The following is a 12916-nucleotide window of genomic DNA, read 5'->3' as shown; positions in this document are numbered from 1 at the left end:
GGAAGCTCAGAGAATTCAAGTAATCTACTCTGATGGTGGAGCTGGTAGTTTGAATTCAGAGTGTGTATATTTAACTTTGATCTGATATTCCTGATTTTAAACTAAGCATTCCCAGTTTTACCTCATCATTTCTAGTTGTGGCTTAAAAAAAAAAAGTTTTTAATTAAAAAAGTTATTTATCTATAAATATCTTGTCCTTTTAATAAAAATACATTCATCATATAATTTGAACATCACACTCTTACTAGTACACTTTAATGATAAGAATTTATCAAAAACAGAACAAAAATCTGAGCATTTACCATAAACCCTTATAGCATATTAATACTGCTCCCAAGTACCAGTACACATACAGTGATTAAGGCAAAGAAAGGAAGACTAGTATTAACCACAGTATTTTGATCCTAACTAACTTACATAATATCATCACAATAAAAAAAGGTATAAATAATTACCTGATGTAATTTAAAGAATCTTTCAATCTCTTCTCCATCTCCACCCACATTACTCACAAGTAGATGCCTCAGTTGATCTACAGGTCTAAGTTTATGAAACATAAGACTCCCCTAAGAAGTTCAAAAAGAAAGAGGATGAATAATAGATTTATCAAGCATGGCTAGTAGCAACTGACCTTGCTACCTTATTTAATAAAAGCAATGAAACAAAAAAGTAACTTCAAGAATATGAAGTAAACTGGTCAAAAAGATCATCTACACTTCAATTCCTAGCCTATACTAGATCTATATATCCATGCAGAAAACTTAATAAGAGAACACTGCCCCTCCCCGCTAAAAAATAAAGCAAAAGGGTGCAGGCTCTGTCAGACACAAACATATTATAAACCTTTATCTTATGCATGGTATTAGCACATGAATAAACAGTCAGATAAGTGGAACAAAACAGAAAGTTCTGATATAGGCTCAAGTAAGCACTAGAACTTAATATATGATAAAAGCTGCCCCTCAAATTAAAGGATCAAAGTTAGATATTTCATTAATCATGTTGGCACAAGTATGTCCACTTTGGGAAAAAATGAAGCTGGATCCATACTCATACCTAAAACAGGATAAATTCCAAACAGACAGGACAAAATAAAACTGTAATAGTAGTAGAAGAAACTCTGGGTGAATTATTTTATGAACTTCAGAGTGCGGATGGTCTTTTTTTTTTTAAACTTCAATAGAAATCCCCCCAAAAAACTGAGTATTTCAACTACTTATAAACTTATCTACATGGGAAAAAAAATCTCAGTGAACAAAATAAGATGGCAAACCAGGAAAAATATCTGAGACTAAATCACAAAAAGTTAGTTTCCTTGACATATAAAGAGCCTCTATAAATAAAAAAGAAAAAGACAACTTAATAGAAAAGTGGATATAGAACAGGAACAGACAATTCACAGAAAAATAAACACTAGAACAGACAGTCAATCTCACTCTTAATACGATGGTATATTGTACTTGCACAGGATGTAAGGAAACAAGCACTCAACATTCACTGATAGTGAATGTATGTATATATACAGGGAACTTGGCAACATCTATCAAATTGATAAACACACATACTTTTTGATCCAGTAGATGTAATTCTACAGCTTTACTCACACACAGGCAAAACGATATATGCACAACGTTGCAGCATTATTTTATTTTTATTTTTATTTTTTTGTGGTACGCCGGCCTCTCACTGTTGTGGCCACTCCCATTGCGGAGCACAGGCTCCGGACGCACAGGCCCAGAGGCCATGGCTCATGGGCCTAGCCGCTCCGCAGCATGTGGGATATTCCCGGACCGGGGCATGAACCCGTGTCCTCTGCATCAGCAGGCGGACTCTCAACCACTGCGCCACCAAGGAAGTCCGCAGCATTATTTTTAAAGGCAAAAGATGATCTATTAATAGGGGCCTAGTTAAATATGGTACATCCATATAAAGGAATGCCTTTCAAATATAAAATAGAATGAGAAAGTTCTTTATATATTACTATGGAAAGATATCTGAAATGTATCTTTGAAACATAAAAAGCAAAGTATAAAACAGTGCATACAATATGCTAATGTGTGTTTATAAATATACTTATATTGTTTGTATATTGATATCATAACATATCTCTGGAAAGATATAGATTCTGATGACATGGGTGTCGGTAGGGAGGGGACCCAAACCAGAAGGGAGATTTTATTGTGTATACCCCTCTGCTTACCAGTGGAATTGTCAATGCATCGCTACTCAAAAAATAAATACTAAAAGATTCTTTTTTTAACAAGTGAGGACTACATGATAAGAAATAAACATAGCTTGTTTTACTAATTTTATGCTGAATACTATTGATAGAAATGCTACTTTAGAAAAAGTATAATAGCAATACTTTATAAACAGCAAGCTCTTGGATTTCCCTGGTGGTGCAGTGGTTAAAAATCCGCCTGCCAATGCAGGGGACACAGGTTTGAGCCCTGGTCCAGGAAGATCCCACATGCCGCGGAGCAACTACTGAGCCTGTGCTCTAGAGCTCTAGAGCCTGCAAGCCACAACTACTGAGCCCGCGTGCCACAACTACTGAAGCCCGTGTGCCTAGAGCCCGTGCTCCACAACAAAGAGAAGCCAACGCAATGAGAAGCCTGTGCACTGCAATGAAGAGTAGCCCCCCCTTGCCACAACTAGAGAAGGCCCACATTTTTGGTATTTATAAACTATTCCTTAAGAATATTTTAAGAATAAACATTCCTAAGTACTTAGGTAAACGACTCTATTAAGCAACTACTGCAGAATACTTTGACCAAAACGTTAAATATGGCTTCTCTTCTTTTTCTCTCCACCTTAACAGATGATGTAAATACCTGTGCTGAGAGGAGAACAAACTTCTTTGGAGGCAACATGTGCTGCTGTACAACAACTGGTGAGTCAGTTATGGGAATATGATCCTTATTTAAGGGTGTGATTATCTTATCTACTTTGAACTCATCTATTGCAGAAAGAGCCCAGGAATGACCATCAACACGAGTAGTCATCTATGTAGAAGAAACAAACGTTTTATACATATTATTAAAGTTACATGAGGCAAAACCTTCTAAAAAAGAATAATACAATCTTTAAATAATGTAGGGTTTAACAGATTAATAATAATACATCAGCACGAATATTCTCAAAAGTCTGTATTTAATTTTCTAATGTCTATTCTTTTAATCAGGCATCTTCTATGATAGTAAATCTTTTCATACCAGAAGACAAAGGCAAAATTTTCTTAGGATGAACTATAAATAGTATTTACTAAAATTACAATGTTTTCAGTAACTGAAGACTATACCTTCTACCCTCTTTCCAGGGTAAATTGATCTACACTGGTAGGTTCAGTGCTCAAATCTGCTGACATACAGTTTTTGTTTTCTTCTGAAGTTACATCTGCTTTCTAAACTAAGATACTCTCTAAAAAAAAGTGTCTAGTCTTCTAAAATATTTTATTATAAAAAATTTTAAGCATTAATAAAATGTTGAAAGTACAATAAACGTCCATATGCCTGATACCTAGATTCAACAATTGATAGCATTTTGCCCTATTTGCTTTCTTCTTTCTATATTTTTTCATTTACTGAACCATTTGAAAGTTATGAATATCATGTCACCACTAAATACTTTTGCATGCACCTCTTAAAAATAAGGATGTTTTCTAACATAACCACTATACTATCCTAACATGTAAGAATATTAACATTTCTCTAATACAATCTAATGCCCAGTCAATACAGAATTTTTCCATTGACTTAATGTCTTGTATAGCTGTTTTTGGGAGACCAGAATTTGATTAAAGTTCATGAGCTATATTTATATATATATATTTAAAGTCCACATTTGTTTGAGAACTCAAGTATTATAGAGGTGAAGTGATATGATATATATGATATATAGTATCTACTTTAAAAGTAGCTAACATTTATCGAGTGCTTCCTGTGTGCCAGGTAGTGTTCTCAGCACCTTACACACATGAACTCATTTAATCCCACAACCACCCCACAGAGGTAGGTACTATTAAAACTGTTATAGATTAGGAAATTGAGGACCAGAGACACGTTAGTCCTCTGAGTCACTGCTTTGAGGAAGAGCCAGATTTCAAACCTGCACCCGCTAACACTGTGCTCCCATCAAGACAGGGTTTATATCTTCCTGAGTTCTGAATCCTTACTGTCTGTCGCATAATGAGGCAACACAGTATGTGCTCAGTAAAGTTCAAAGGATAAAGAAAAGAATTTGAGAAAGGTGCTCCTTGCCTCCATACCTACCTCCTGACTCTACCCCAGCTGCTTAGGCCATGTAAGCAACTTGGAAGAGTCCATTCAAACCATGCCCCCATTCCCAGGAACTGGTTCTTCCTCCTCCCATCTACACACACCTTTTCCCACTCCCCCTAACCAGACGGGTTCACGTTTGAAAATAACCAGAAGCAGCTAGTGACACTAGAACCAAAATGCCTTTAAAGAGATGGCTCCAAAGAGAGTCTCAGACATTCACACACTAGTGGGGGTTGGTCTATCTCGTTTGATCAGCAGCCTCTGGGGGCAGGTAACATGAGCTATGCTAGGGCATCTAGGAGGACAGATGGGAGTGGAGTAGGGGACAGCAAGGGGAGTGAGTAGAGATGGCCTCCTCTCAGCATCTCCTGGGCTGGGGGCTGGGGTGGGTGGCCTAGGTGTGGGATTGGGCCAGGATAGGCCGGGGCCGCACCTCTCACCCAGGACCTCTCTGCTGACTTCGTGGTATACGTGATATTTACTTTTAAAACACAATCAAGTGTTTGTGTGTATACATTTATATACGTGGGGAAGAGATATGAAACAAGATGGAGAAATGGGTAATTTCTTAATGTGGGGTTCAGTTTACCATTCTATTTTTTGCATATATTTGAAATTTTCTATAATTAAAAGAAAAAACGTTAAATATTTAGGCGGAACTACAAATTAAAGAGATCATAAGAATAAAGTTCTAAGTCATAACTATAATGCATGGCCTCATAATAACTAAAAATATAATATATTTAAGTGGGACAAAGATCATTTCAGAAAAGATATAGGCATTTTCAGGTACATTATGAAGAACATTCTAAAAGGGTTCCAATGTTTTTTGTTAAAGGTGTTTTTAACGAGTACCATAATGACTTCTAATCTCACAGAGGAAAACAAAAAATTAACAGTATATACTTCTTTTCAGTACGACTGCTAATCATATTAGATTATTAGAAGCAAACAGTAATAAATCAGAAGATAAAGTTTCTCATAATTTTATTCTTCACTTAAAATTATGTAAAAAATTCTTTATAATCTCTCAGGATAACTTACCTGGGTTTCCATCATTGGCTTTTGGAAAGGAAATGTATCATGGTTGACACACCACAAAATGTCATTATCTTCATTTTCTGAGGCTGCCATCAGTAGAATACCTAAAAGTTTAATATGTAAAATCTTATATGATGTCAAATAATATATATCCTCAATAATCATAATTATTATATTAGTGACATTAATAATTAGTGACATTAATACAGATACATAAATATACAGCATTAATCTTTATAAATAAACAAGTCACAAAATAAACAAAAATAAATCCCCTAAAAGGATATATAATTAGTGCCAGGGTAGCATTATTAAGTGTTCTAGACCTTATACTGCATTTCTTTCAGGTAAACACAACTTTTTTTTTCACATTTTAACGTTTCTAAAGTTACCATATGATCCAGCATTCCATTCTTAGGTATATAGCCAAAAGAAATGAAAATGTGTCCACTCAAAAACTTGTACATAAATGTTTATAACAACATCATTCATCATAGCCAAAAAAGAGAAACAACCCAAATGCCCACCCAATGCTGAATGGGTAATTATAATGTGGTACACTCACACAATGAAATATTATTCAGCAAAAAAAAAAAAAAAAAAAAAAGAACCTGCTACAATAGATAAACCTTGAAAGCATTATGCTAAGTGAAAGAAGCCAGTCCTATATTTTCCAACTCCATTTAAATGAAATGTCCAAAAGAGGCAAATCCATAGAAACAGAAAGTAGACTAGTGATTTCCCAGGGCTGGGAGAAGGGGGAGATAGGGAGTGACAGCTAATGGGTACAGGGTTTCTTTCTGCAGTGATGAAAATGTTCCGAAATTAGATAGTAGTGATCGTTGTACAACTCCATGAATAAACTAAACACTAATAGATTGTACATTTTAAAAGGTATGTAAATTATATCTCAATTAAAGCTATTAAAAATGCTATGAAGGTACATGATACAATGTACTTGAAAAAATTCTATTTGTGAAGGAAAGTTTAATTTGGGTGTTGAAAAATAAAATATTAGAAGACACAGTACAATAGCAGAGAAAAGGCTTTAAAATGATTAGAAAATAAAAACAAATTGTTTTACGAATGCTTTCTCATATTGGGGAAAACCACATATGGATTTTTCAAGTTTTGATGTTTAACTAGAATCTCATTTTTTAAACTTAATTATTAATCCAAAAGAGTTTGTTATTAAAATTTCATATTTTGACAGGCAAAACTCTCCATATCCATAAAGACACTGACAAAGCAGGCGTGGTATCAGGAAAGTCATTTTAAGTTTATAGCAGTTTATAACTGTTTATAACAGTTTATAACACTGATTTTGACCAGTGAGTTCATGTACAAGGCTAATAAAACAATTTTAAAAGTACTTAGATACTTTAAAAAACTATATTTTTAATATATATGCCAATGAAAAATTTGAAATATAAGCTAATATAAAAAAAGAGTTCCTGGATTAAAAAAACCCATAACATCCTGAACTTCACTGGAAATCTGTTAATTTCAAATGCCTCAAAATGCATTCTGATTTTAATAATTTTAAGAATCTAATATTAAATCTGATAGTATTTCAGAATTTACCTTTACTATAAAGAGCTTTATGTACTTTTGAAGGCTTTTCCACCGTTGAAGATGCTGAGAATCCAGGAGGTAAGCGGATGTGGACCAGTGTCAATGTATTAGGGCGTGTCCATGGCTGTCTGAATGGACAAGTGCTGAAATACAGTCTTACACCTGATGATGGGGTAAAATTATCCATTATTAACAGGAAATAAAAGACATGAGGTACATGTGTTGTTGAAACAATTCCACAGAAAAACACAGAACTCTGTTAAAGCCATATATCACTTTCCTGACTGATCTTAAATCATCATGCATACTACCAGCTGAAGTGGTTTCTAAGACATCACTTGGAATTGAGAGGTAAATCAACACATTTCAGTAGAAAGAACCTACAAGTATAAGACAAGGGAGCCTGCGTTCCAGTTCAGGCTCTGTCACTAAATGTGAGCCACTTTACCTTTCAGGCCTGGTTTTACATCTATAAAATGAGGAGACAGAGTGAGTGGAATCTTCTGAGTTTTCAAAAGCCTTAATTTTACAAATTATTAGTATGGCTTATAATTGATACAGAAGTAAAAACATATTTTCAGTCATAAATTTCCAAACCTGAAGATTATAAAAAGTTATCACATTAAAGCACACATATAAATAAAACAACATACCTGCATGTGTGACAGCCAATAACTGACAGTCCAGTGATTCGGAGTTTTCAATCACTGCTATTTGAACAATTGGTTTAAAAACAGAACGATCTATGGTCCTAGAAGAAAGAAAAACTAAAGTTTATTTTTAAAGTATATCTACTCAATTACAAGGAATATATTCCACCAGGATTTTTTTTTTTTTTTTTTTTTTTGTGGTACGCGGGCCTCTCACTGTTGTGGCCTCTCCTGTTGCGGAGCACAGGCTCCGGACGTGCAGGCTCAGCAGCCATGGCTCACGTGCCCAGCCGCTCTGCGGAATGTGGAATCTTCCTGGACCGGGGCACGAACCCGTGTCCCCTGCATCGGCAGGCGGACTCTCAACCACTGCGCCACTAGGGAAGCCCCTCCAGTAGGATTTTTACATGTTTAAACATGCTAAAATAGTTTTAAGGCTACTTTTTAGGAAAGTAGTGCAAAAGGAGCAAGAACTGGCAAAAACCCAGTGTGAATGTGTGTTCTTTACATTAATATTGTTAAGAGTAATCTTTTTTCAAAGACCATAAAAGAAAGCTAAATCCATTGGGTAAATGGTTAATGGGGAATAAGGTGTCCTTAGAGCATCAAAATATCATTGAAAGGATTATCACTAATTAAAAAGGGGGAGGGCTTCCCTGGTGGCGCAGTGGTTGAGAGTCCGCCTGCCGATGCAGGGGACACGGGTTCGTGCCCCGGTCCAGGAAGATCCCACATGCCGCGGAGCGGCTAGGCCCGTGAGCCATGGCCGCTGAGCCTGCGCGTCCGGAGCCCGTGCTCCGCAACGGGAGAGGCCACAACAGTGAGAGGCCTGTGTACCGCAAAAAAAAGGGGGGGAAAATGAACCTTCATAATGGTGAGATCTGGTGAATACCACCTTAACCAAGTGTTCATAATAGGAAAACTGGTACTATGTGCCTCTTAATGTAATACTGTAAGAAGTTCGCATCATGTATGTGATATTGGCTAAAAAAAATATTATCCTGGGACTTCCCTGGTGGCGCAGTGGATAAGACTCTGTGCTCCCAAAGCTGGGGGCCTGGATTTGATCCCTGGTCAGGGAACTAGATCCCACATGCATGCTGCAACTATGAGTTCTCATGCCACAGCTAAGGAGGCCTCTTGCTGCAACTAAGGAGCCCTGGAGCCACAACTAAGACCTGGCAAAACCAAATAAATAAATAAGTAAATAAATAAACAAAAAACAATATTACCCTGAATCTATAGATAAGGAAAAAAAATTCAGAAAATGGGATATTCTACAAATAACTCTCCTGCCCCTCCCCACTAAATGTCAACATTTGAAAAAGGCAGTAAGAGGTCCGTTTTATATTAAAGAGACTAATAACCAACGTAGCTCATGTGCTCTGGCTGAACGTGGAGAAAAATGTAAAGAAAAACACTATGAAAGATCTGGAGGAGTACTGAGTAATTTTAATATGGACTATATAATTAGGATAACATTATAAAATTATTAATTTTTTAGGTGTGGTAATGATAATGTAGTATATAAGAGCTTAGGAGATGGAAGCTGAAGGATTTAAGGGTGAAAGTCATGTCTGCAACTTACTTTCAAATAGGTCTTAAGAGTGAGCAAATAAGGCAAAATGTTAACAACTGGTGAATTTAGATAAAGGGTATATCAGATTTTATCATGCTATTCTTTTCATTTTTCTGTGGATCTGAAAAAATCTTTCCCCCCAAAATTAGAAGAAGTAAAAGGAAATTTTGTTTCAAATTGCCTGCCTTGAGAATTTTTTGGTCATTGAAGACCAAGGAAAACATGCTATCACTAGGATATCTGATTGTAGCAGTGACCCAGGCACACAGAAAACAGAAATTGAAAATCTGAGGTCTTTGTTAGGTGAAGAGAGTTTCTGAAGCTAAGTCACTTGTGACATATGCAAACAGTGTATAGTGTCTGAAAACTTGGCTTTTAGGTTGGATCTCAGCACTTACTTAGGAGTTAGACCTCAGGCAAATCATAACATCCTTAGTTTTAGTTTCCTCAAGAATACAGTGAGGCTAATACAACTGTGAAATTCTGTATTTCCCGAAATGTACTTGTGTCCATTATCAGACCAATGAAACTACCATGTAGACCTGTTAGAAGCGTGGAGTAGTTAAAAAAGAGGAAACTTTGAGACTTGCAGTTTCCTAGTCATAATACCTATAATGCCTGCACAGACCACTTAGAGCATAATTTCAAACTCCAGGGAAAATCACAGGTCAAGCTGTCCTTTACCCTGTAAAACTAGTCTGCCTTATGTTTCAAACCATCCAACATAAGAATAAAAGGAAGCATTGCTAGCAACTGTTTCAAACATAACCTATGATGTCACCTCCTTCAACATTTCTTACTTTCTGGAGATATTTCAAGGAGGGAATAATTTTAGTATACTGCATATAAATAATATAATTATGCCTGCAAATGAAATGCCTGAGAATAAATTACATATTACCTAGCAATGTTTCCAGCAGCAGAAACAATAGAATTCTGTGACACTGAGGCAACTCTGTTCATTCCTTGTCCATCATGGCCCAAATCATACACCTGTGAATAAAAAATCATACCCACTTAAACATGATTATAAACTGTATACACTTTATAAAATAACCTTTTAAATAAATTTTTATTAAGTAAACTTTTCCTTTTTAGGGATCCTTTAATTTTGGTACTTCATATAGGTATGAAAACATTCAGAGATTAACAATTTCATAAAAGGGGGCCTTAAGCAGCGGGTTTTTTTTTTTTTTTAAAGCACACAGTTCATAGGAAAAGCCCAAGAGTGACTAAACCTTGTTCCTTAAAAACAGGGATATTCTTCCCCTCTTATATGGTGGTATAATATTAATACTTACCTGTATTACTCCTTTCTCTGATCGTGTATATAAAATATTTCTTGAATTATCAATTGCAATTTGAACAATAGGATCTAAAAATAAGACAGAGGAAGAAAAAAAACGGAGGTTAACAAATCAAACACAGTAGCCACTTACAACCAATTAAAATTGCTGATTTACATTCAGGGCTTTTCTTTTGTTTGTAGGTAAGTCTTAGGGTAGCTGCACAAGGACAAAGCCAAGAAGCATTCAGGTCAGACAGCACGCGAAAAAAAGCAAACATCAAATACTGTGACTGGGTTAAGAGCATCACGAATAAGTTATTCTGTCCTTTAAATTAATTTTAAGCCAAACCAAAAACAAGTTCCAAATTATTCCTACATTCAACATTTAATGAATGCTTACTATATGCTAGAAACACATAAAATAATTATACCTGGTCCATTCCTTCAAGAAACTTCCAGTTTAGTTTAATAATTCATTGTGTAAAAGAAAATAATTTAAAAATTCAGTCATATTAACATTTTTAGATATATTTATCTTACTTTACTGAAGCATTTTAAAATTACTTCACCTGCCTAAATCTCTCAATTAAAAACTCAGATATATTCATTTTATGCTGGGAATTTCTTTCAGACCAGGCAAAACATGTATTAAATGTCTGAATGTCTAACTCTCTCACAAACACAGACACGGGTGGTTTAAGTATATATAGCTATTGTAGACACATGTTCTATGGTGCTACATTTATAGGAACTTGGGAATAAAACTCATGCTATCTCTTTTATCATCCCTTCTCCCTTTAAAAGATGATATGACTATATAACAAATACTGTTTAGTAAGAAACTGTTTCAATTAAGAATGAGAATTTCTGAAGAAAATGTTAGGGCAGTGATTTGTTAAAATGTTTTGTTTGCCAAATTTGTTTTCTACTCACCATCTTCTGAGAATGTGAACTGTAGTAACGAAGGAACAAGGAAAGAAAGTGCACTCTTTGAGTGGTTTATTTTCCTACACCTCTGGCTAAACCAGCCTGCTTCTGCCTTCAAAGAAAAAATTGAAAGACATAAACTTGGAAATGTAGGTACCTCCATCATAGCAACTAAAATATACTCATGTTTATAAAGGTTCTCAAATCTTAGTAAAATACCAATAATTGTAAAGTAAGACATACTACTCAAAAATAAGTACTGAGAAGTACTGAGTTCAGTCCTGTAATTAAAAATAGAAAATGTATTTAACGAAAATCAAATCACTATGTCTATCAGCTATGTCTATTCCAGCAACCTCAGTAATGCTATGTTAGTGAACTCATTTTAATTATCTTAAAAACTCCTATTTGAAAGCAGTAAGGGAAATAATAAGCGTAGTTTATAAGTGTCAAAAGTACATAGGATAGAGGTATTTTTATCTCTTCCCACTACTGCTAAAAGGAAATTTAAAAAATAGTAGCCACCACCATCATAATCTACAGTCTGCCCCTCAATGATCGAGTTTTGCCATACTTAAATCTACAACAAAATCTTCTTTTTGTAGTTAACAAAACCAAGAGAAATTGGGTAAGGAAGAGATACAATATAACATAAAAATGCTAACCTCAGTTCTAATCCTATCTCTGCCACTAATTAGCTGTGTGCCTATGAGAATACTTGTCTTATCAGTTTCCTACTGTTTACCTTATGATAAAGGCAACAATACAGTAAGGGGGAAAAAATAATGGAGCAAAGGATACAAAGACATTTCAGAGTAAACACAAATGACCAATAAATACATGAAAAGATGCTCAACCCAACTAGTAATAAAAAACAATTGTCTTCTATCTGACTGGTCAAAATTAATAAGTTATAAAATACCAGGGTTAGTGAGAGTGAGGAGGGAGAGGAAAGGGATACAATCAAAGATGCCTGCTATGAGTCTAAAACTCTTAAGAGGGCAAAATGAAAATAGAAAATTCAGTTTTCAATACACATATACTATAATACAACTATTAGAATTCTAAGTCTCCACACTAGAAAACTTCTACACATGTGCACAAGGAGGCTTGTAAAAGAACACTTATCACACCATCATTTCTGAAAGGTATAATAAAAACCTAGAAGTCTATCAAGAAAGGAATTGTTCAATCATGTATCAATACATCCATTTTATGGACAATCATGCAGCAATCAAAAAACATAACACAAATCTATCTACCAGATACTGACAAGGAAAGACTTTCAAGGCACAGTTAAATGAAAAAAGCCAATTATGGGAATTTCCTGGTGGTCCATTGGTTAGGGCTCGCCACTTTCACTGCCTTGGCCCAGTTTCAATCCCTGGTCGGGGAACTAAGATCCCGCAAGCCACACGGCGTGGGGGGAAAAAAAAGGCAGAAAAAGGAAAAAAAGCCAATATGAAACAAAACTTAAGCAATAATACAAGTAAAAACATATACACAGAAGTATACTATGTATTCGTATACATGTATACACACAAATAAATACATATATATTATCTATAGATATTTA

General features: G+C 35.2%; 1 protein-coding gene across 1 annotated transcript in view; it reads right to left on the bottom strand.

The window, feature by feature from the left end:
* Nucleotides 1-12916, bottom strand: part of NUP155 (nucleoporin 155) — a 61729-nt gene that overhangs the window by 34959 nt on the left and 13854 nt on the right. The window contains exons 7-14 of the mRNA XM_060009573.1: nt 11347-11452; nt 10427-10500; nt 10027-10118; nt 7550-7647; nt 6906-7058; nt 5325-5425; nt 2835-3005; nt 456-566 (exon numbers count right to left, since the gene is read on the bottom strand). Coding sequence (XP_059865556.1) covers nt 456-566; nt 2835-3005; nt 5325-5425; nt 6906-7058; nt 7550-7647; nt 10027-10118; nt 10427-10500; nt 11347-11452 — 906 coding nt within the window. The remainder of the gene's footprint in view (nt 1-455; nt 567-2834; nt 3006-5324; nt 5426-6905; nt 7059-7549; nt 7648-10026; nt 10119-10426; nt 10501-11346; nt 11453-12916) is intronic.

Source organism: Delphinus delphis, chromosome 3 (genome assembly GCF_949987515.2).
Source record: "Delphinus delphis chromosome 3, mDelDel1.2, whole genome shotgun sequence".
NCBI classification, from domain to species: domain Eukaryota; kingdom Metazoa; phylum Chordata; class Mammalia; order Artiodactyla; family Delphinidae; genus Delphinus; species Delphinus delphis.
Note: the sequence above shows the minus strand (reverse complement) of the source record. Positions and strands in the feature narration are given on the sequence as shown.